At 48.2% G+C, this 24511-nt stretch overlaps 1 protein-coding gene across 1 annotated transcript; it reads right to left on the bottom strand.

The window, feature by feature from the left end:
- Positions 1–612: 612 nt before the first annotated feature.
- On the bottom strand, positions 613–24511 carry HRK (harakiri, BCL2 interacting protein). The gene is made up of 2 exons (XM_015101650.4): positions 24047–24511; positions 613–5431 (listed from the first exon to the last, which is right to left on the bottom strand). Exon 1 carries the CDS (start codon positions 24376–24378, stop codon positions 24103–24105), a length of 276 nt encoding a protein of 91 aa, XP_014957136.2. The 5' UTR covers positions 24379–24511; the 3' UTR covers positions 613–5431; positions 24047–24102.

Genomic DNA, 24511 nt, shown 5'->3' with positions numbered 1-24511 from the left:
GTCTTGAGCCTTATTCTCATTAGTTTGTTCCCAAACCAATCATTTTCGCTCTGGGGACTCAGCGCTGAACAAGCTTGTATTGGGTGTTGTGCTCTGGATGTCAGAACAGAGTTGGGTGGGAAAGGAAGTCCATCCCTCCAGATCTTATGGACTGAGAGTGGGGAAGCAGTGGGTCCCCAAAGAAGAGAGAACCTATTATCTAGAAAAGCAACTTGTCCTCAACCTACCATTCTTAGGAAGAAACTAGAACTTGGTCTCTTGGTACTACTCAGACCAGATAAATGCAGGTGAAAGTACCCTACCCAGAGCGGTTCATTCATCCTTAGCTGAAGACATGAGTCTGTAGGCTCACTTGCTTATCTACATGATGTCATGCATAAATGATGCTTTTGTGCACTGACCTTGGACTGTTGGACATGTTCCCCCAATCTGTTGCTCAACCCAAGGGTACTGCTTAGGCCAGTCCTCCCCTTGTGTTCCAAGGAACCTGACAGACAGGAGGTAAGTGTGTGGCCTTCTGTCCCAGGAAAGGGTGGCATGTGCGGCTAGATCCTTCCATAGTCCTTAGGGACCAACCTTCCAAGAGGAAATGAACACGCAAAGGCCTTTGGCTGGAACCACACAACTAGTTTGTTTGTTTTTTAATAAAGTCATTACAAATATGTACAAAGCGTCTCCAAGGTATGAAATTCCTCTTACAAAAGAGCACAACGAACCAGCAAGGGTAGAACCCGGAACGGAATGTCCCCAAGCTTATTGCCCCTCCAGCTGAGTCAGAGGCCTCACTGAGGATCCAAGCAGCCCCACAGCTATCCCCACCACACACGGGGTTCCTGGGCGCTTATAGTGCAAAAGACCTTGAGGGGAGGAAATTGGGGGTTTGAGTTGGGGAGGACACAAGGAGGGGAGAAAAACTTCCTATGTCCTAGGAAGTAAGTCAAACAGACCTTGTTTGCAAGTGAGATACTTGTCCCAGGGAAGTTACAGAAACCAGAAACACAAAGGGCCAGGAACAGATACAAAATCCCCAACTAAGCCATCCAGCCTGTCCTGGAGTGCCCCCAAATGCAACCTAAGTGGGGCTCCCCTGCCAGTTGCTGGGCCCCAGGCATGTGCTTGCCTTTGAACTAGTGATGTTGTGGAAGGAGCTCAGTGGAGCAGGACGGTTAGCTCACGGGCTTGGAGGGAAGTGGGACCGGGGCAGCAGAGGGGGGCGTGGTCACAGAAGCCTCAGCCCAGACCTTGGCTCAGTCACCTCACTCTTTGCATGCAACTCTAGCTAAGTTGCATAACCTCTCTGAGCCTCAGCTTCCTCAACTGGGAATAATACCAGCACTGTCTTCCAACGAGGGCATGAGGAATAGCTAAGGGGTAAACGCAGAAAGCGCTTAGCACAGCTTCTTTGCTGTGTGAAGCAGCAAGAACCAGCCTCTTCGTGCTGGGAATGAGTTGAGGTCATCGGCTTCTGAATCGCCTTCATGAGAGTGTAGCTCTTAGTAAATATAAATTCTGAAGAACAATCTGCCAGCAAGGCTTGGGGTCACAGCGACGGCCTGACAAATCTGTTAATGACCATGAGCCAGACTGGAAAGAGACACTGAGTATCGTCTGGTTCTAAGTGGGTCTACCCCTCCGTTATCAATACATAAATCTCTTCCCAGAGGACATTCCACAACCTGGCATGTTGTAGGTGCTCAATAAATAGGTGTTGAATGAATTAATTAAACTTTTAAAAAGTAAACTTTCGGTTTACACTTTAAAATGACACTTTTGACATCAGCTTACTCCATCAGTTCCCATGGGACTAGGCTAAAGTGTCTAGCCTGCCCTCTTCATCCCCTAAACCAGCTTCTGACCCTGTGATTGGCCCAGGTGGACTTAATGGGACATTCAGAAAAGGAAATGGTATCAACATAGAAAAAGAAAACCTGTATTCTGATCACTGCAGCCTCTAATACCAGGTGGACACTCAACAGTTCCACAGTGGCAAACCAGTGTCCCCAAAAGACATCTGTATAGCATCAAAGAGGACTTTCTTAATTTCCCAAGCAAGAGGGGAAGTGATATTTTGTCAGGAACATGAAAATAAAGGTAGGAGTGCATGAAATCAGATACATGAATTGTGAAACCAAAGTCACAGGTCCATTGTTTTGTGACAGTACTGTTCAAATCACCCTTTTCCCCTCACCAAACTAGAAAAGAACTTTAAAATGAGACCACTGGAAGAAGGAGGGGGAAAGTCTCCAGGATCCCAGTGAAAGAGGAACAAAATGGGAATTGGGTTCTAGGAAATGCACTGTCTAGAACCATGGACAGCAGCCAGAGAGGCGCAGGACTCCCCAAAGAAATCTATTACTCAAGCTGTATCTATGTCCAAGGGAATAAGAAAGGGAACCCCAAATTTTAAAAAGGGAGAAGAGATCTTCTCTGCTTGGAGTTGGGGTAAGGGAGAGAAGCTTCCAGAAGGGAATGGATCTAATTTGGAATGTGGAAGTCCCAAGAGAATTCAATCCTTGTGGCTCCTTGATCCCTGCCTTCTGAGAGCAACCAGAAAGAAGGAGGCCCTTCTGTTTGCTCCTCACCTCATTATGCAGCAAGCTACCTAAACGATGATCTCAGAGGCCTCCCTCGGCTTTGCACGGACACACACACACACACACACACACACACACTCTCTCTCTCTCTCTCACTGCTGTCTGCTGAAACCCGATATGAGGTCTTTTTTAAAATTTATTTCAAAGCCTCCCTCCCTCCCTCTCTCTCTTCACAGACGCTCTGCAGTGAAGCTAATCAAAATCAATGACTCCTTGGCAGCCAGAGAAAAGCAAGGGGGTGGGGAAGGGAGAGAGGGAGGGATGGTGCCAGCACTTTGCATGCTGCGGAAATATTTTTTTTAAAAAACCACCACCCCACTATCTCATGCAATCCAAGTAATGCAACGAGAGAGACGGTGGAGACAATATATACATATATATCATGCTTCAATTTCCTAATACAAATGTCCATCAAGAAGTCAAATCTCATATAAAAACAAGCATTAAAAACAACCCCTTGTCAAAAATCGGGGCAGTGGAGAAATGCACTCAAATTAATGATGTGCAAGAAAAAGCCAGGGTTAGATAAATACACAGTTTCTAACAATACAAGAGAATATGTACAAGGGACTTGGCTGTAAAGCTCCATCAGGAGGGTGCCGGGTGCCCAGTTCTCTCAGCAGTGACTTCATTGAAATAAAAATTGTCCCAAACCCCAGCGCTTGGAGTGTGTATCCTCCAGTGGAAATGTCATAAGCTAGTCAGGGTTGAAAAAGGGGATTCTCTGACCTTTAACCTGTGTCCAGGCGGTCAGCACATCCCCGCTGTGGTCTTGAAGGTGCAGCCTTAAAGCAGCAGAGAGCTGTGATCAAGTACAACTATGGTGATGAAAACCCCCTCCCCAGAAAATGGGGTCAGCTGGAAAGTCTAGCGTCTGCCTAGGAAAGTGACTGACAAAGCAGAGGCTGTATTTCATTTCATTCTAGTGAATTTGCCTTCTCTGAGTTCACGGCTTGGTGGGGATGTCACCTGCCGCTCTCTGACGACTGTGCCTACACACCCATCTCCTGTAAACAGAACTGCAGGAAGGGCTCCAGCCATGAGGGAAACAAATCGTCTATAAACAAGCTTTCCTTTTGGCTCTGCTGAGTTCCAAGCTGTCTGGGAGGAGAGGGGAAGCTGCCCTCACCTTCAGCAGTTATGGGTTGCATGTTTCTTTAAAGGGCTATTTAGGAAAACATAAGGCATGGACTTACTTATTTTTCAAAGAAAGAGACAGCTCCCAGCTTGCAGAGGCACTGAAAGCTCCTGCATTCTAAAGGACCTGGTAATTTTCAGCAAAGCCCATGGGAAAGAACTATTGTTTCAGCCCTTAAAACAGATGATCCCTCTGCTGGCTTCTTGGAAGGGTGTCTGCAGAACAGTCCAGGACACCCGCTGTCCACAGGTACTGAGTGGTGACCTGCAAACCCAGCCTTGTAGAATGACTGTCTGGACCTACTGTCTGGTGCCTCACCACCTCAGCTTTAAAACCCATAGGGTGTACCCTGCACAGAGGAATAATACCTGTTGTTGTTGGATTTTTTTTTTTTTAATGAAAGCAAAAAATAATCATCGCTCCCTGAAGAGTCTTTGCAGCCAAGTCTCAGTCCAGCACACATCTTTTTTTTTTTTTTTTTTTTAGCCCTTCTAGAAACTTCTGAAAATAGTAGCTTATCCTGGAGAAAAAAAAACACATCAGACCTTCAGTCAGTGAGATGCTGGTGCATTTCATTTAAATGACCCCGCTCCCTCCCCCAACGTCCCTGGCTTATAAATCACCCTTGACCAGAACTTAGCCGTTTCTTGGCTCTTTAATCCATAAAACCTAAGCCCTGAAATTCCCTTGGGGTGAGGGGGAGGCTGTGGACTGAACTCCCAGGATACTTTTTGTGGGGGTGGAAGAGACAGCAAACAAGCCGCATGTGAGGTCAGCTTTCTACCTCGTGACCAGCAAGCCACTCAGTGCCATCAGCATCCACCTCCTCCCTCCTAGACCCCAAGGTTTGCTCCACAACACCTCTGGATATTCATCCCCACGCAAAGAAAAAGAAAAGACTCTCAAGTGGCACTTTTGTGACTGATCCCTTTTAAAAAAGAATCCGAAACAGCAAAATAGACATCTCTCTCGTTCCCTGGCCTTGCAGGTCTGGCAACAGAACACCATTGCAGCACCAGCAAGAACACGCTTAGCACCAGCAAGATTTAAGTGAAGCACCAGAGACACCAGATTGGTCGGGGGGAAAAAATGCCTTTTGTCTTGATGTGACAGCGGGACTAGCCATCTATCTAGGTGGACAGAGAGAGGCTAGGATTTGTGAAGACAGAAATGGAGGTATCCCCAGGCTCTGCCCCTACGACATTGGCCCCAGGTCCTCACTTTTTTGTTTTTCTACTTTGCCTTTTGCCATTTCACCTCTTCCTCCACCAGCATCCCTTCCCAGGCATTTGGTTGCCTCTGAGGCTAACTCCCACCAGTCTTTGCAAATTTTCTAGGTACACAGTAAGCATCTCTCTTCCAGTGCCCCCAGACATGAAAGAGCATCAGAGTTCACATCGGAAGGTGCAGAAAAGGGAGGGGACCACGTCCTCGACAAGGCATGCACTGAATAGTAATATTCATATTTTCTTTTTTTTATATATAGAGAGCTGTATGTAAATAATGTTGGGTTGTCTTGTTTCTGCAGCTGGACATCCAGAGGGCTTCCCCAGTCCTGTTCCTCATTGCTGCTATTGCTCCAGGCGCTGTATTTTTCTCCACTTCCTTCTCGAAGTGCCAACTGTGGCCTTGCAAGCTCTGGGCTCCCCCTTGGGAAAACAGGAACCCGCTTTCTCCAGGACACAGGGTTTTCACCAACCTGCAGAAATAAAGATTTGTATTTCAGTCAGTAGCCACGTGCAGACAGCTGCTGGGGATGATGTCAGCGCCTTGGACTGCTGCACAGCCAGCCCTGTGTGTCAGGGAGGGGGATGGGTGAGAGCTGCTAGATACCAAAGCTCTGATTTGGGAGGAAAGGTTCCCCCAAAGGTGGTCTTGGTGCTGCTCCTCCCCACAAAGCCCTGTCCACGTAGCAGCCTTCTCTAAACATGCATTTGTGAGTACACACACACATACCTGTCTCTGCTTTCAGACCTAGATGGATTTACATAGGCATCTTCTGTGATTAAAAAAGACAATGTAAAGACACTACTTTTTTGCTCCTCCATGTCAGGAAATGGGACCTTCATCTATTCATTTCATAGATCCATCTTCAAAGCAGACTTGTAGGACAATCTCTGCATTCATCCATCCATCCATCCATCCACTCACCCACCCATCCATCCATCCATTTGCTCATTGATGAACATGCCAAGCACAAACTAAGGTGTTAAACATCCAGTGATACAGTTCTTACCCTTCAGGGGCTCAGAGGCCAACAAAAGGAAGACGGGATGAAATCAATCATGACAGTGTCACAGGAAGAGCCTGCAATCTGGGTAAGTGTGGGCTATGAGGGACCAGAGGAGAGGTAGCTTGTGAGGGAGAAGGAGGAGTCTGAGAAAAGTCCTCAGAGAAAAAACAAACAGACCCCTATTGAGTACTGAATGATACCAGTGAATTAGCCAAGTTAAGGTAAGGTATTCTGGGCAGGGCTGAAAAAATAGTACAAACCCAACAGGGTGGAAGCTATACATCCACAGAAAAACTTGTACACAAATGTCCAGAGCAACATTATCTATTAATGGCCCCAAAGTGGACACAACGCAAATGCCCATCACCTGATGAATGCGTAAATAAAGTGGGGTATCTCCATACAGTGGAATATTATTTGGCCATAAAGAGGAAAGAAACACTGATATACACGCTACAGTACGGATCAACCTTGAAGACATGATGCTAATGAAAGAAGCCAGACACGAAAGGGACAAATATTGTATGATTCCATGTATAGGAAATGTATAGAACAAGAAAATCTATAGAAGCAAAAAGCAGATTCATGGTCACCCAGGGCTGGCAGGAAATGTAAACAGTTGTGGGGGTAAATGCTAATGGGTCCAGGGCTTCTGCTGGGGAAATAAAAATGCTCTAAATTTGACTGGGGGTTGGCCATACAACTCTGGAAATATAATAAACACCACTGATATGTACACTTTATTTTTTAAAAGATTGCTGTGTGTCTGTTAGTTGCTGTCATGTCTGACTCTTCCCATAGACTGTAGCCTGCCAGACTCCTCTGTCCATGGGATTCTGCAGGCAAGAATACTGGAGTGGGTTGCCATTCCCTTCTCCAGGGAATCTTCCCAACTCAGGGAGCCACCAGATAACCAGGTTATCATCTGAGCCACCAGATTGCAAGTTTATTTTTAATATTTATTAATTTATATATTTATTTAGCTGTGCCAGATCTTACTTGCAGCATGCAGAATCTAGTTCCCTGACCAGGGATCGAATCCGGGGCACTCTGCATTGGGAGTGCGGAGTCTTAGCCACTGGACCACCAGGGAAGTCCCAACTTGTGCACTTTAAAAGGCTATAAGGACGGGAAGAGGGAGTAGAGGAAGGGGGAGGGGGCTTTAGGGAGGAAGGAGGAGGAGGAAGGGAGAAGCAGCAGGACCCAGAGGAATGGCATAGCATGACAAGGTCGGGGAGCGTGATGAGGCTCAAGTGAAGACTGGGCCATGGGGCCATGGGACGGATGAGGCTGGAGAGTTAGCAGAGGAGACAAAAACAATTCACACAGCAGGTGGTAGGGAAACTGCCTTGTGCCTGTTACAAACCACGTCGGGTAGGAGAAAGATCACTTGATGACCTTCAGGTAGGCAGCAGTCCGGGATTTTGACCTGCCCGAACTGCACCAACAGGCTCACTTGGGCCTGTGGCCTCCTACAGAGTCTAGTTCTCAGAAGGCAGTCATGGGGCCACAAACAGGGCCACAGATTGGCCGGAGCGCCTGCCAGGAAGCTCTCTGCCATAGCTCCAGGCTCCTGTCCTCACCTTTAGGCCAGTCTGCCAGGGAGGGGTGGGGGCGTGGTGGTGGAGACGGGACTGCAGGCACCCCACAGATTTCCTAAACCCTGCCCACCTGTTGCCATCGAACCTTTACTAAACTCTCCTCTGATAACTCAGTTTGGGGGTGATCTCTGCCTCTTACTTGGACCCTGGTCAAGACATACAACTATATGAAAGAGGGGAGTCACAATCATGTGGACCCCACAAGCTAGTCGAATGACCAAAAAGTCGGTTCGGGTTTTTCCATGAACTTTTTTGCCAAACCAATGCATCTGCATCAGAGGGTCACAAGGATCTGAACCAGCAACTTCAAACCTTTTGCTTTTGACCGGCTCAGGTAGAAGGAGAAGATCCCTGCAGCCTGCCAACCACCACCCCAACCCCGTTCCCCTCCTGTCTCATCAGGGCACAAGTACAGAAGGCGTTCTATTTAGCCGCTGTGTGTTTTCATGGAATACAGATTCAGAGTCACTGTCAACTCAACTGAGAAACACGCTTGATTTAGTTCATGGAAACCAGCTTCTGTAACTCCTAAAAATCATACTTGGTTGGTGCCTAGTCATACTGATCTACAGAGCCAAAGTCAGTGGAACCCTGCAATATTAGCCTAAGGCAATTATGCTGCCTTAAATACCGGTACAAAAAAGGAAGGATGGGGGGACTTCCTTGGTGGTCCAGCAGCTAGGACTCCACACGCTCAATGCAGAGGGCCTGGGTTCAAACCCCGGCCAGGGAACTAGATCCCACATGCTAAGACCTGGCACAGCCAAATTAAAAAATAAGTATTTTTTAAAAAAAGAAAGTAAAGAGAGAATGCACCTACCGTGGGCTATCAAGTGTGCTGAGTTTTTACTAATAAGCATTGTTCCCTGCTCTAGAAAAAGCTCAGTTTCTGCCCTCAACTGGCCTCCAGTCTTACTGGGGACGACATGAAATACCAGAGGTCAGGACTGCAGAAGACCATTGTCTGCAGGTGTGTTTACAGCCTAGAAATCGGGATGCGGTCATATCACCAGGAAAGTTTCAGAGAGGAAGCAGGATTTCATCTGGGTCTTGAAAATACACGGGAAGTTTTTTTCCTATATTTGGAAGAAGGGAAGATGGTTTAGGTGGGGAAGAGGCTGAGCAAGGCTCAAGGACAGTGACAGGTATGGCTCCAACAGGAGACCCTAATGAGCAGGGAACTGCATCAGAGAGTTGTGACAACTGAGATTGTGTTGATACTTGAATTGAGTAGAGATGATGAAGGGGAAAAAAGGTGGCAGCAGGCAAGAAACGGTATTGTTTTCTTGCAAAAGTAGAACCAGCAACTGATTTTCACTTTTCCTACCTATAAATCATTGAGCCAATAATGAGTCTTTCTAAGGCTCTCCTAGGGCTGCTAAATGGACAAATTCCTGTACCAGTTGGCATCCTGATTACAGGTTGGTGTCCACAGTGAAGGACGAACATCAGAAGCACCTCTCTGCACTGCATGGAAGACCCAGTGGACACATCACCACGTCACCACGTCCCACAATCAGTGGGTGGGCCTGTGTGTACACTTCTAGGGGATTTTAAATTGGACACCCTACACTAGCCCACAGAAGTAGTAAGTGTACATAAGGATGTCCCCTCCAGCTTTATTTGTAACAAATTTCGCAATTTATTACAAATCTGGAATTTGGAAACAAGCCATGTGTTTATTTTTATTTGTTTATTATTTTTGGCTGTGCTGGGTCTTCATTGCTGCACACAAGCTTTCTCTCATTGTGGCAAGTGGGCTTCTCATTGAGGTGGCTTCTCTTATTGCAGCGCACAAGCTTAATTGTGCCCAGGCATGTGGGATCTTAGTTCCCGGTCCAGGGATCAAACTGGTGTCCGCTGCATCGACGGATTCTTAATAATCAGACCATCAGGGAAGTCCCCTATGTGTTTACTGACAGGAGACTGGATTAACAAGCCTCATAGAAATTAGAAAGAGGTAAATCTAAATTAGATAGACAGAGGAGGAGAAATATCATATGACATCCCTGATTTGTGGAACGTAAAAAGAAATGATACAAATGAACTTACTTACAAAACAGAAACAGACTCCCAGGCTTAGAGAAGGAACTTGTGGTTGCCAGGAGATGAAGGAAGGATGGAGGGAAGGAACAGTTGAGTTTGGGATGGATATGTGCACACTGCTATATTGAAAATGGATCACAATGGATAACAAGCATGTACTGTATAGCATAGGGAACTCTGCTCAGTGTTATGTGGCAGCCTGGATGAGAGGGGATTTGGGGGAGAATGGATACATGTATATGTATGGCTGAGTCTTCTCACTGATACATGTATGGCTGAGTCCTTTCACTGTTCACCTGAAACTATCACAGCATTGTTAATTGGCCATACCCCAGTACAAAATTTAAAAAAATTTAATGTATTGAGATAGAAAGCTGGCTATGATTTTTAACTGAGAAGAGCAAATAGCTCAGGTCTTTTTTTCTTTTAATGAATATGTATTTGTATATGTGTATACATAGACATTTATACCTATCTATATATCCATATAAAAAGTATTGCAGAAAGGCAAAAGAGTTTAATGGTTAAGAGCCCAGTCTCTGGAGCTTGACGCCTGAGTTGGAATCCTGATTCAGACACTTAAAAGCTGTGTGACTTTGGGCCAGTTATTAACCTCTCTGGGCCTCAGTTTCCTTATACGGAAAAGGAGTGGGGCAGTATGTTGAATCTCATTGTGTTGATGTAAGGACTGAAAGCAGCGACCCATTTGTTATTATGATTGTTACTGTTGTTATATATACATCCAGACTGAAAGTTACGCCAGGGGGGTAGCTTTAGGGGCTGAGTAAAAGAACACTACAGTTCTCCATATACTGTACTTCCATATTGTTTATGTTATTTTTCTTTTCTTTTTTTTTTTTGCAAGGAGCAAGGAGTCACTATACAATTTAAAATTACTTTAAAAACATAAAGTCCACCTCCCCCTACGAGCCCAGTTGTCCTTCCCCTGGGATATTCTTCCTCAAACTTGGCTCATAAAGCATTTTCTCTAATGCTGACTCACAACCGAAGCTCACAACTGGGGAGATTCATGAAACTTCTGTTTTTCAATGTCCCTGTTTCCACTTTGCACCCGCAGAGTGGAAGGGTGGGGTTGGGGTGGAGGTGGGGACAGGAAGCCTGGAGACCCCACCTGCCTGGGCTGAGATATGGCAGGTGGGGAGCTGTGAATCCCCACTGCAGCATTAGATGGGACAGAAGTCTCACTCCCTTTTCCCTACATCAGAGAAGAGTTAGGACTCTTGGGTTCTCTCCTAAGGGGTCCCAGTTTTAAATTAAAAAAAAAAAAACTTTTTTGTTCTTGCTATTTGCATATGTGGTCAGTTCAGTTCAGTTCAGTCACTCAGTCGCGTCTGACTCTTTGCGACCCCATGAATCGCAGCACGCCAGGCCTCCCTGTCCATCACCAACTCCCGGAGTTCACTCAGACTCACGTCCATCGAGTCAGTGATGCCATCCAGTAGCAGAGAAGGATATACAAATAAAATGAAAGCCGCCTTCACCTCCCCCCTCCCCCCGCCCCGAGCCACCCAGGACGCCTTCTGTGCATGTGCACACCGAGTCTCTCCCTTGATCCATCATGTTTCCTCAGGGCCCAGCAGCATGCCCGGCACACAGTAGGTGCTCAGTTCAACCTGTCGAATGACAGTGGCTAACTGAGCACATGAATAATGGTAGTAACTTCCCAACTTTTCCATCTTTGGGGATTTTTTTTTTTAATCTTTAAAATTGATTTTTTACTGGAGTATAGTCGACTTGCAATGTTGTGTTAGTTTCTGCTGTACAGCAAAGTGAATCAATTATTATCGTTGTTTTTCAGTTGTTAAGTCGTGTCTGACTCTGTGATCCCCATGGACCACAGCACACCAGGCTTCCCTGTCTTTCACTACCTCCTGGAGCTTGTTCAATTTCATGTCCATTGAGTTGGTGATGCTCTCCAACCATCTCATCTTCTGTTGCCCCCTTCTCCTCCTGTTCTCAATCTTTTCCAGCGTCAGGGTATTTTCCAGTGAATTGGCTCTTCGGGTGGCCAAAGTATTAGAGCTTCAGCTTCAGCATCAGTCCTTCCAATGAATATTCAGAGTTGATTTCCTTTAGGATGAACTGGTTTGATCTCCTTGTAGTCCAAGGGACTCTCAAGAGTCTTCTCCAGCACCACAGTTCAAAAGCATCAATTCTTCAGCACTCAGCCTTCTCTATGGTCCAACTATCACATCCATACATGATTCCTGGAAAAACCATGGTGGTGGTGGTTTAATCGCTAAGTTGTGTCCAGATCTTGAGATCCCATGGACTGTGGCCTGCCAGGCTCCTCTGTCCATGGGATTCTCCATAGCTTTGACTATATGGACCTTTGTCAGCAAAGTGATGTTTTGCTGTGATGCTTTGCTTTTTAATCAGTTATTCAGTTCAGTTCAGTTCAGTTCAGTCGCTCAGTCGTGTCCAACTCTTTGCGACCCCATGAATCGCAGCATGCCAGGCCTCCCTGTCCATCACCAACTCCCGGAGTTCACTCAGACTCACGTCCATTGAGTCAGTGATGCCATCCAGCCATCTCATCCTCGGTCGTCCCCTTCTCCTCCTGCCCCCAATCCCTCCCAGCATCAGAGTCTTTTCCAATGAGTCAAGTCTTCGCATGAGGTGGCCAAAGTACTGGAGTTTCAGCTTTAGCATCATTCCTTCCAAAGAAATCCCAGGACTGATCTCCTTCAGAATGAACTGGTTGGATCTCCTTGCAGTCCAAGGGACTCTCAAGAGTCTACATGTACCTATCTATATCCACTCTTTTTTAGACCCTATACCCATATGAGTCATTACAGAGTATTGAGGAGAGTTCCCTGTTCTTTACAATAGTCCTTATCACCAACTCTTCCATCTTTGGTTTCGATAAGTTTATTTTGACCATGGGGTTCAAATGGTACCAGTGGTAGGTCCTAATGTCTAAGAATCATGGGTACAAAGTTCTTCAAGTGGAATCCTCCTAGAGGGAAGATGCTCTGGTCTTTGTTATCATTTAAATATCCACCCATGTAGCTCATGCTGGCCAGTCAGGAACACTGGGCTCTGAGGAGACGGTGGTTGAGGGGACTAACAGAGCAGAAGGCTAGGTTTAGGGTGTATGAGAAAGGAAGCAGCCATTTATTTGGCAGCTCCTGGAAGAAGTGTTTGCTTCTCTCTGCCTATCTTTCTGCTGCCCCTGTTATCTGTGAATAGTTATCAATTCTATCAGCGAATAGTGTTTTTTAGTTAATTGCTGTATTTCTTTTTGGCCTGTGCTGGGTCTTCATTGCCATGCAGGATTTTCTCCAGTTGTGGCGAGCGGGGGCTGTTCTTTGTTGCGGTGCATGGGTTTCTCGTTGCGGCAGCTTCTCTTATTGCAGAGCACAGCTCTAGAGCACAGGCTCAGGAGTCGCGGTGCATGGGGTTAGCTGCCCCTCGGCGCTTGGAATCGTCCTGGACCAGGGATTTGAAGCTGTGTCTCCTGCACTGGCACGCGGATTCGTAAGCACTGGACCGCCAGGGAAGTCCAGTGAATAGTTACTGATCACACAAAGTCTGCGGAGAGAGCCCGAAGAACTCAAAGCTCCACCCACTATGAAGTTCTGGCAGGCGGGCCTTGAATGCCAAGTTCACTCAATGTCCAGAAGGGTAAGCACTGAGAAGCTGGGGAGGCAGGGAGTAGCAGAGCACAGAACTGACGCCAGATCAAACGGGCAGATCCTTCTTACAGCAATCTCACCACGCGCATCACATTCTCACACGCTCGTTTTTTCACCCAACAACTTCACCTCTAGGAACTTCACTTTTTTTTTTTTTGCAAAGTTGTTCAAACAAGAATGTTTACCAAACCTCATTTATGAACTATCAGAAAATGGCAACAGTGTAAATATCCCTGGGGAAATGACCAAATAAGGAAATCGTGGTCCATCCAAGCAACAGAACACCATGCAGCCATAAAAAGAGATGATGAAAACCTCTGTTGACATGGGAACATCTCAGCAACCTATTTTTTATTGGGGAAAAAGCAGATTACAAACAGCAGGACCAGAATGATCTCATTTATTTAAAATAGGACGCATATGTGGCTGTGTCTATGCATCAAGGGACCTCTGGTGGGGTGGTCTCCGAAATCAGAGGTCGTCAATTTAAACGCATCAGATCCAGTGCAGGAGGGGCCACAGTCATTGGAGAGTTTGTGTCCCATCTAAAGAGGTTTCTGATGCTTGTCTGCAGCCTTTCACTGCCACATGGGACTTGCTGTTGTCAGATCTTTCCATTTTTTCAAGAAAAACTGAAAATGTGGGCTTCTATATGAAAGTGCCTGGTTTGTAAGTGTTGGGGAAAAAGCATGCAAGTCAAATAAAACTCAACAGCAGGCCAGTTTCAGCCAGGAAACTACCAGGTTTCGATCTCTGCCTAGACACGAAGGTATTCTTAGACAAGGACAGCTGGCATGTAAGCCCACCTCCTTTTAACCCTCAGAAGCTCTCTGAGCCTCAGCTTCATCATCTATAACGTGAGGAGTTGGGTTTGGTGGTTTCCAAAGCCCTGTCTAGCTCTGGCTATGCTTCTAGAACAGTGATCTCTTGGGGTCCTAGATTTTTTGAGACTCAGATCAGAGCTATGATTTCTCTCTGAAGTGCGGGAGAGGAATAAAGGAGTATGAATCAGCCAATTGTATGTCTCGTTTCTGGGGGGGTGTCCCAAATTTTCTAGGCCTCTCCCCAACTCATTCACTCATTTACTCATCCATCCATCCATTCAGTAGTTAGTGAATGCTTACTGTGTACCAGTCACCATGCCAGGTGCTGGGATAAGTGATGAATTGGGGTCCCCTGGGGACCCCAGGGCTAGTGTCCCCCAGGACAGTAGGGGAGTCCTGTCCCCTAGGACAGTTGGGGAGTGGTGGTCTGGAGGTTCCCCCTGCCCTGGTGCAGTGACTTAAGAGGGCTGTTGGTGATCCACAGGGTTGGGGAGGCAGGATAGGCAACTCCTTTGTGCAGAAGGCTCAGAGAAGTCCCTTAAGAGCTCCCACCAGGCACTGAATATGAGCCCATGGACTGAAATTTACACCAAACAAGAACACATATCCTGCACTATCATTTACCACTTTCTACCATTTTCTGAACATCAGTGACACGCCTTCTACTGCTCAGAAGGTAGAGAGGCATGCCTACGATCACACAAGTGGGAAATGGCAGATTAGGACCTGACCTGAGAGTCAGCCTGACTTGGAAGTTCATGTCACTTTCCACCAAGCTGTCCTACACTGGCAAAAAATCTGGGTGAGTTAGATAAACAGTTACCAGCAGTTCAATTTTCTGAATCAAGAGTGAGGCTCCACAATGCGCTCACAGGCTAAAACATTTTCAATCTGGGCTGTCTTTGAAAATGGTGCGTGCTGATTGCTAAATCGCTTTAGTTGTGTCCAGCTCTGCGACCCAATGGACTGTAGCCCGCCAAGCTCCTCTGTCCATGGGATTCTCCAGGCAAGAACACTGGAGTGGGTTGCCATGCCTTCTTCCAGGGGATCTTCCCAACCCAGGGATCGAACCCATGTCTCTTATGTCTCCTGCACTGGCAGGGGGGTTCTTTATCACTAGCACCACCTTGGAAACGTATGAAAATGGTACCTCTTCTTAAATCTATCTCATGGCCCCTGGCAAATTCCCACCCTCAGAAGACCCCTCCAAAATCACTTTGTCTAAGATTCCCCGCCATCAGGATGTTAGCATCTTGCAGTATTTATTAAGTACCATGTGCCAAATCCAAGAATATCAGATGAACATGGTGCCATAATGACAAGTACAGCCAGGCAGGCAGAGAAGTCCTTCAAACTTAGTGACACTGGTATGACTTGGAGCCTTTTCCTGAAGTTGGGATCGGCATGCCAGCAGTCATCGCACTTACGCACTCCAACAACTGCTAGAGGTGTGGTCTACGGAGAATATTCCATAAAAACACAACACAGATTTAGCTGAGGATGGCAACAGCTAGCTCCAGAGTCAAGCGATAACCACATTATGGATAGTGGCTGGTGACATAAATGAGAAATGGGAACAAATGGCAGAGTTTATCTAGAACCCACAAGATTTTATACTCTTTAGACGTCCTTTATAATAAAAGAATGTTTACATACACTTTTGATACCAAAGTTCCACCTGTGGGCCTTCCTTAGAAAATCTCTGTGATGTACCCAGAGTGACACCCAAGGATGTTCTGTATCGCAACTGGAAACAATCCAAACCTCCAATAGCCGAGTGAGAAGGCAGATGATGGAAGAGCCAAACAGAGAAATCCTAAGTAACCTCTAAGAAGTGTGTCACGGAGAATACCATGAAACATGGAGAAATGTCCACGATATCATGACAAAGTCAGGTTACAGAAAATGTATTTACAGGGATTCCATTTGTTAAACTACTTCTCAGCGCATTTTCTTCAGCCACGCCATGTAACATGTGGGATCTTAGTTCCCAAACCAGGGATCAAATGCATGCCCCTTGCAGTGGAAGCATGGGATCTTGATCATTGGATGGCCAGGGAAGTCCCCTCAGGGCATTTTTTTTTAATGGAAAGAAATCTATCAAAATGTTAACAATGGGTAGTGAGATAAAAACAATCGACTAAAATGTTCTTTTGAATAAAAGAATACTGAATAGTATTTTCCAAGTATTTGATAATGAGCTTGTAATATTTTTCATAATCAAGAAAAAAGCTAGTTTCTTTTCTAAAAAGGTAATAAACTTTATTACATAAAGTTTCCCTGCTGCTGCTGCTGCTAAGTCACTTCAGTCGTGTCCGACTCTGTGCGACCCCATAGACAGCAGCCCACCAGGCTCCCCCGTCCCTGGGATCCTCCAGGCAAGAACACTGGAGTGGGTTGCCATTTCCTTCTCCAATATAAAGTTTCCCAAAGTGATTTAATTCCATCTTGCCCAAGTCCGTGGCCTGTGGAGCAAAAGTTTAGAGATGGTGATACTGTGGAATAGTCAATGTTCTCTCCACAGGGCAGGTAAAGGAGCCTTCTCTTTTCCTGGTGTAGAGTGCTACTGGAAGGTCACATCTCACTGACTTGGCCTAAAACAGAGATCCCCACCCAATAGCAGGGGCACCAGTTTAGGGCAGGAAGGAGGGAGGGAAGACAATACGGAATTGAATGGTGAAAGTTCTTAGGTGATGGACATCCAGCCTGTATCCACAATCTTCTAAGGGCACTAAGGGTTGGTCATCAGAGAACCGGTACAGGGACAGGAATCTTTCAGACCTTAAACAACCTAAATATTCATCAACAGAGGAATGGATAAAGAAGATGTGGTTTATATAGATATATACATGTATATGTATACATACACGTATATATACATATACACGTGTGTATACTTGTATATACATACATGTATATGTATATATACACAAAGGAATATTACTCAACCATAAAAAGGAAAGAAACTGGGTCATTGGTAGAGACGTGGCTGGACCTAGAGACTGTCATATAGCATGAAGTCAGTCAGAAAGAGAAAAACAAACATCATATATTATTGCATAAATGAGGAGTCTGAGAAAATTAGCATAGACCATCTTATTTACAAGGCAGAAATAGAAACACAGATGTAGAGAACAAATGTATAGATATCCAAGGGGAAAGAGCAGACTGGGATGAATTGGACAATTGGGATTGACATATACACGCTATTGATGTCTGTGTGTGGGCTCAGTAGCTCAGTTGTGTCTGATTCTTTGCAATCCCACGGACTGTAGCCCACCAAGCTCCTCTGATAGGACTTCCCAAGGCAAGAATACTGGAGTGTGTTGCCATTTCCTTCTCCAGGGGATCTTCCCGACACAGGGATCAAACCCAGGTCTCCCGCATTGGAAGGCAGATTCTTTGCCACTGAGCCACGAGGGAAGCCCAGTTCTCTCTCGCGCATCACATCTCATCCTCCGCTTATAAAGCACATCTTCCTGTGCTGTCGGCACGTGTCGCTGCCTTTACAGCAACACTCACCCTCTCGACCACGGCCTGATCTAGCCCGTCTTCCATCTGACTTTCTCTCCCCCTAGGTCACGTGGTCTTAGCCCACTGCTCGCTTTTCTCTTCCTCAAACATACAGTGCAGAATGTCACCTCCCCAGAACACCTTTCTTCCAGACACCCACATGGCTGACTCATTCTCATCACTCAAGTCACTGGTCCCCTGGTCTCTCCTTGAGCGGCCATCACCGTCCATTGCAGGTAGGAATGCACCAGGCTCCCGCTACGACAGGCATACCTCAGAGTATTCACAGTTGTTTTTGCTTTTTACAAATGGAAGGTTTGTGGCATCCCCGCATTGAGCAAGTCTATTGATGCAATTTTTCCAGCAGTATTTGCTCACTTCATGTCTCTGTGTCACATTTGGGTAATTCTTGCAATATTTCAAACTCTTTCATCATTATTATATTTGTTATGGGGATCTGTGATCCGTGATCTTTGATGTGATTATTTCAAAAAGATTATGACTTATAGAAGGCTCAAATGATGGTCAGCAGCATTTTTTAGCAATAAAGTATTTTTTAATTGAGGTGTATACATTGTTTTTAAAGACATAACCCTACTGCACACTTAATAGACTACAGTATAATGTAAATGTAACTCTTACATGCATGGGGAAACCAAAAAAATTCATGACCTGCCTTATTGCAGTGGTCTGGAACCAAACCACAGTATCTCTGAGGCCTGCCTGTACATTATCTTTGTGTGTTACCTTCAGAGCCCACAGCACTTTTGAAATTCTGTGTTTAGACTGCCTAATCCAAAGATGGCTACAATATCTTCTCTCCCATTTGCTATTCTAGAACCTTGCCACCCATGGGGTGGGATCTAATTCCACTCTCCTCTAAGTCTAGGCTGACTTGTGACTTTTGACCAAAGTGATTTCTTTCTTTTTAAAATATTTATTTGGCTGCGTGGGGTCTTAGTTGAGGCATGCAGGATCTAGTTGCCTGACCAGGGATCGAATCCGGGCCCCATGGACTGGAAGTGAGGAGTGTTAGCCACTGGACCACCAGGGAAGTCCTTTGACCAAAGTGATTTCTGAAGCTGGGTCTAAAAAGACAAAGCAACTTCCATTTGGCCCTCTGAGACGTCTGCCTTTGGAGTTCTAAGACACCAGGTCAGAATCCATCTATCATGAGGCTGTCGTGCTGTGGGGAAGCCCAGGCCACAAGAGGAGACTGAGTATAAATGCTGTGATTGGCAGTCCCAGCCGACAGCCAGCTTCAACAGCCAGACCTTTATATAAATGAAGATCCCACTCCCATGACTCCAGTCCCCGAGTCAGCCTGGGACAGACACAAGTCACCCCTGCTATGCCTTGTTTGGGTTTCCAACCCTTAGAATGTTTGAGCCTAATCAAATCATTGTGGGTTTTTAAAAAATGTTTATTTAAATATTTAATATCTAAACATTTATTTAAATATTTAATATTCAAACATTTATTTACATATATAGTATTTAAATATATGATATTTAAATATCAATTAAACATATAATAGTTTAGAATATTTACTTAAAGATTTATTTGGCTGTGTCGGGTCATAGTTGCAGAACACGGGGTCTTAATTGCGTTGTGTGGGCTCTTTCATTGCAGCACACAGACTCTCTAGTTGTAGTGCTCAGGTTTAGTTGCTCTGGCATGCAGGATCTTCCCAGACCGGGCTTGAACCTGCATCCCAGGCATTGTAAGGCAAATTCTTAACCACTGGACCACCTGGGAAGGCCCTCAAATAGTCATTTGAAGCCACTAAGTTTTGGAGTCATTGGTTACACAGCAGTTGTAACCGGAACAGTCTTTAGTGATTGATCATCTGTACTCTTCCCCTAAAATGTAGGCTCCATGAGAGGCAGGGGCTTCTAATGTCTTGGTCCTTCTGGGTCCATCATGACCCGCACACAGCAGAAACTCAAGAATTAATGGTGAATGAGTGGAAGAAGCTGAATTTGGGAAACAGTGATACTCATCTGACACAGTTTTTGAATGACTCATGTACTGTGTTCGTCATAGTTATTTTGTATCTACTATGCCACAAGCAAGTTGCCATGAGCTAGGGACAGAGTGGGGCAGCTCGTTGCTCCGGTGAAATCCTACCACACAGAGTGATGACCAGTAGGGAAACCGAGGCCCTCTATTCTGCATCCTCCCTACTCCCAGCCTCCCAGCGTAGGTCTCAAAAGCTGACGTTTCAAAAACCAGAGGTGCGGTTGCCAAATCCACCCAGCCCACATCTGGGGTTGTATTTAATTATCCCGGGTGCGGCTGTGTTTACATCCACAGCTCAGTCACTTCTGCCCTGGCCTCTCAGCAGGCAAGCTAGTGACTCCAGACAGGGACCATGTGGCAAGAGGGCTGCCACAGTCCCACACATCTGGCCCCTTCCTACGGGGTGGGGGTGGTCCTCCCCAACAGCTGTCTCCCTCCCTTCTGTTCCCTCCTTTCCCTCTCCCCGCCGAGGCTTTCAAGCTCTAAAAGTCATTCTGGCAGGGGTGCAGCAGGCTGGGAGGGAAGCCTGAGGGATGCGCCTCCAGGTTTAACCACTTAATCCCCAAAGTACCTGCCAAGAACCAGTTAGCATGTCTGGCGGGCAGGCCAGACCGTCATTAATTCATTAAAGCCGGCTCCTGCTGGCCCATTATCTTCCTTGCCGCTGACCACGTCGCCTCTTGGGCGCACAGAGTCCCCCTTTCTCCACTTCTCCTTAGTCCTAAGGCAAGGTTCTGCCCTCCCCGAGCCCCCTCCCCCTGCCAGAATCCTCCTCCTTCTCTTCCCCTCCCCTCCCCCTCCCACGGCACACACTTCTCCCTAGCACGCCTCCGCCAGCCAGCGCTTACCATAAAGCATCTTTTGTTCCCTCTCCTGTATCTTTGGAGCAGTGACTGGTTAAAACACACCCATTCTCCTCCAGGCCTCCCCAGCCTCCAGGGAGCCTCTCCTTTGCCCACTCCCCCGAGGCTCTCTCAGAAAGGGAATCTCTCTAGTGCAGGAATTTGAGGCTCACCACCCCCTCTGCTTGCTGCTCACTATCTTCTCCTACCCTGCACCCCTCAAATCATCTGAGGGGCAGCCAGGTGCAGGTCCCCAAAGACAGACCCTCCAATTCGAGTTCTGACTTTGCCCCTGATCCTTCAAGACAACTCAGGTGGATTTTCTCTGCCTCGGTTTCCCCTTTGAAACAATAAGAATGGCATTAACCATTTCATAGCATCCTCTAAGGATTGAACTAAGTGTCAGGCACTGCACTGGGCATTTGAAATGGATGACCTCTTATTGACCTCCCAGCAATCCTGACAGAGATGCAGCTGAGGTTTACACATAAAGGCTCAGAGAGGTTATGGTTCTTACCCAAGGTCACACTGCCAGAAAGTTCTTGGGCTGGGACTTAAATTTAGTTTTCATCTGATCCCTAAACCCATGCTCTTCACCAATATACTATCCTGGCCCATGTGGCCCTGATTCCCCAAAATGCCAAGTAGAAATAGTGTGGAACCACCAGCAAGGACAATGGCAAAACGTGGTCTACTTTCAGGCAAACGCAGGTATTAAATGCACAATCCCTTCTTGAGCAGAGAGGCGCTGTTTTAGAGCTTTCTGTATATGACCTCATTTTACCCTCTTGACAATACCTATGCATTTAAGTACTGTTATTGTCCCCATATTACATATGGGAAAACTGAGTCTTGGAGGGGAGGTTGGCTCTTTGTTTAATGATGACTTCTGAGAAAAGTATTGGTGGCTCGCAGTAGAAGCTCCAGACCACTTTGTTGAAACCGCTGTCCTAGGTATAGCTAAGCTCGCCTTTAACGCCTAAGAGAATGGTCTGCCGTGGATGGCGGATTCAGGCCTCCCTGAAACCCCTAAGGTACCCTGTGAGCATTTCCATTCCTCCTCCAGGGTAGGGAATGTGGGAAAGACCACGCACAGAACTCAGAAAACTGACTTTCCCCAGGGGATTTCCTTTCACTTCTTCCTAACTTACCAGAGGTTAACCAAAGATGGGTTTCCCCCAGTTAAGCCAAAAGCACAAGAAAGGCCCGAGTGGTGGATAGCAGGGAGAGAAGCCAAGTCCTTGGTATGGGAGCCAAGCCTAGAAGACCCAGCGCAGCGAACCCCGGGGTGGTAGTGGTATACACTCTGCCATTCTGTAGGCGATCTGAGACGGTTCCAGGCATCCTAGGGTCAGGGTACCCAGGGAGAAAGGACCCTAGAAGGGTGTGACTGCTGGGGACGCCCGGCAGGGACGCACATGCGGGAGGAGAACCCAGGGGTGTGCTGAGGAGGTGGCCTGGAGTCGGGACGCAGCACGAGACTCTGCGGCAGAAACAGAGTGGGGAGGGGGAAATCAACTCCGCGGAGACGACGCTTAGCCGACACCACCCCAGCGAAACTCCTCCCAAACTCCTCCCCGTCCCCCTCCCGGGCGGCATGGGTCCTACCGCGCGCCCGAGCCCAGAGCGGCGCGCTCCGTCCGCCCCGCGCGCCCTCGCGGAGGTCTCGGGCACCTCCCCGGCGGTAGCCTTCTCCTGAGGACCCCGGAGCACCCCTCGGCCCCGAAGCGAACACACAGTCGGGCTTTGGCTGAGCGCCCTCGGTCCTGGGGGGTGGGACGCCCAGCATCCCGCACCGTCCAATCGTGAGACTGGAGCGCTTCTCGAACCTCGCCCGGACCCCAAGACTGGAGGAAATGATGTCCTAACCTTCCTCCCCATTTCCACTGGGTTCCTCTCGCTTCCCATCTTTCTCATCCACGTTCCCACTGTCTTGTTCTCCAAGAAGTCTCTCTTTTTCTCCACTTCTTCAACTTTCCTCGTCTCGCCGCCTTTTTTTTTTTTTTTTTCGTCTCTGTCTCCTCTCCCACCTTCTTTCCGCCTTTCCCTAAATTACACACTGTGGGCTTCGCGTCTCTTTCTTGGCTCCTTTTTCTGCCCGGCCTCTCCGTGCCCCATCCAAAAATTTTTTTTCCTGCCCCCAGGATCCGGCAGCCCCCGCCTGGTCCCTTGCAACCGAGGCTAGCCCCTTGTCTCTCTTTCGCGAAAGGGAGAAGCGAATGGGACCTCCGAAAGCCGTGCAGAGGGCGCCCCGAAGCGCGCACCTCTTTTCGCCAGCACCGGGGCTGCGCCGGCCCACGCGACATCTGTCACCCGCGCGCTCCCGGCTCACACTCCGCGCACCCCCGCAGCTCCCCGGGCGTTGCCACCCCCCACGCTCCGGCTGCCGCCTCTCCCTGCAGGCGCCGCGCCAGCTTCCCAGGGTGTTGGCGCACCGCGGGGCTCGGCCGAGACCCGAGCGCTGGGCGTCTGCGGGCCGTGACTACGGGGCTAGCTTTCTCACTCTCCGGCCCTAGACCCACCTGTGGTGGGCTCAGCCTGATTCTCTCCACCCCCATTCTCTGCAGCTCTCCTCTCTATTCCAGAACCTGAAGACAGTCCTGACCTGCTCGCTCCCTTCAAGTGCCTAGCACAGTGCCAGGCACACAGCTGGTGCCCAGCAATTCCCCAACCCAAGGACTTAGCGCACAGTAGACGCCCAGTACCTTTCTTCCACTGGTTCCAAACATGCTAGGCGCTCGCTACTTACTACCCATCACCATCCAGTGCCTAGCATACCGCAGGCTCTCAAACATTCCCTCCAACTACAAGGCCTAGCATCCAGAAAGAGCTCAATGAATGCTCTTTCATTAAGGCCTTCCCCTGGAGTTTCCCTAAGAGCCTCAGATTCCCGCTCATTTGGGGACACCGCCTTCATCTCAACTCCCTCCGTTTGGTGACGAGGAGGCCGAGCTCCTTGGATGGTTCACCTCACTGGAGAAGGAGAGAAGTTGGCAGAGCGGAGGAAAAGTGCAAAGTTTTAGGGAGAAAGAGGGAGCCGGCCTGAAACCCGGAGGGGGAGGAAGTCGCGAGACGCGGTCCGGGCACCGTAAGATGGGCTACAGAAACTGAAGAAGGGACACTGAAGGAGAACAGGGTTTGGGGCGGAGGTGATGGAGACGGTGGCTCTTAGGAATGGCAGGCCGCAGGAAGAGGACTGAGGACTCGTCTTGAAACCGCGATAGATGATAATTCTTTGGCGTGGCTTGTAACCCTGTTCTCTGAGCAAGCACACTTTTTTACTTGCACTGTGTGTTTGCTTGAAGGGTTGGTGGGACTTACGGAGGCTAAAGTCCTCCCAAAGCCCCTCGATGGAGTGAGTGGCAGGAAGCGCTTAAGAGGAGTTGGAGACAAGGGGCAGAAACGGTGGACCTGGTACATGGAAGGAGAGATGGGGACTAAGAAGGGGAAGAAGAACCCTGCGAGAGAATGGAGCAGAGAAGATGGGAAGCCGCAAACTTGCAGCTCTCCGGCTCCCAAGCCAGCCTCACGTCTCCAGTCCCCAGCCGCCGCGCCCTGGCGCTAGCTCGCGTACCTGTTGCTCGCTCCGGCTGGGTCTCGGCTCCGGCCCCACCAAGAAGCCCCGCGTTCCTACAAGTTCCGCCTGCCGAGCAGCCAGGCCGCCAGCGCCGCCACCTGCGCGGCCGCGCACAGCCAGGGCCAGTAGGTAGGGAGCGCGCCGGGCGCCGGCGCCCTCCGGCTCCGCGCGCGGCGCCGCCACATGGTGCGCTGGTGCAGCTCGTCGCCGAGCGCCTTGAGCCGGGCGGCCGTGAGCTGCGCGGCGGACGAGCGCAGACCCAGACGGCCGGCGCTGCAGGCGCACACGGCCGGGGGGCCGCGGCCGCGGTGCAGGGGGCACGGGCACATGACCGCTCGCCTAGCTCCCTCCCCGCGTCCGGTCGCCCCTCGCCTCCTCTCCCTCCGGCCTCCGCGCCTGCCTCCGCCGCGCTCCAGTCGCCGGGGGCCTCCCCTGGACACCAAGTTTCTCCTTGTGTTGTGC

This window comes from Ovis aries, chromosome 17 (genome assembly GCF_016772045.2).
Source record: "Ovis aries strain OAR_USU_Benz2616 breed Rambouillet chromosome 17, ARS-UI_Ramb_v3.0, whole genome shotgun sequence".
NCBI lineage: Eukaryota > Metazoa > Chordata > Mammalia > Artiodactyla > Bovidae > Ovis > Ovis aries.
This window is presented reverse-complemented; position numbering and strand designations above follow the sequence as displayed.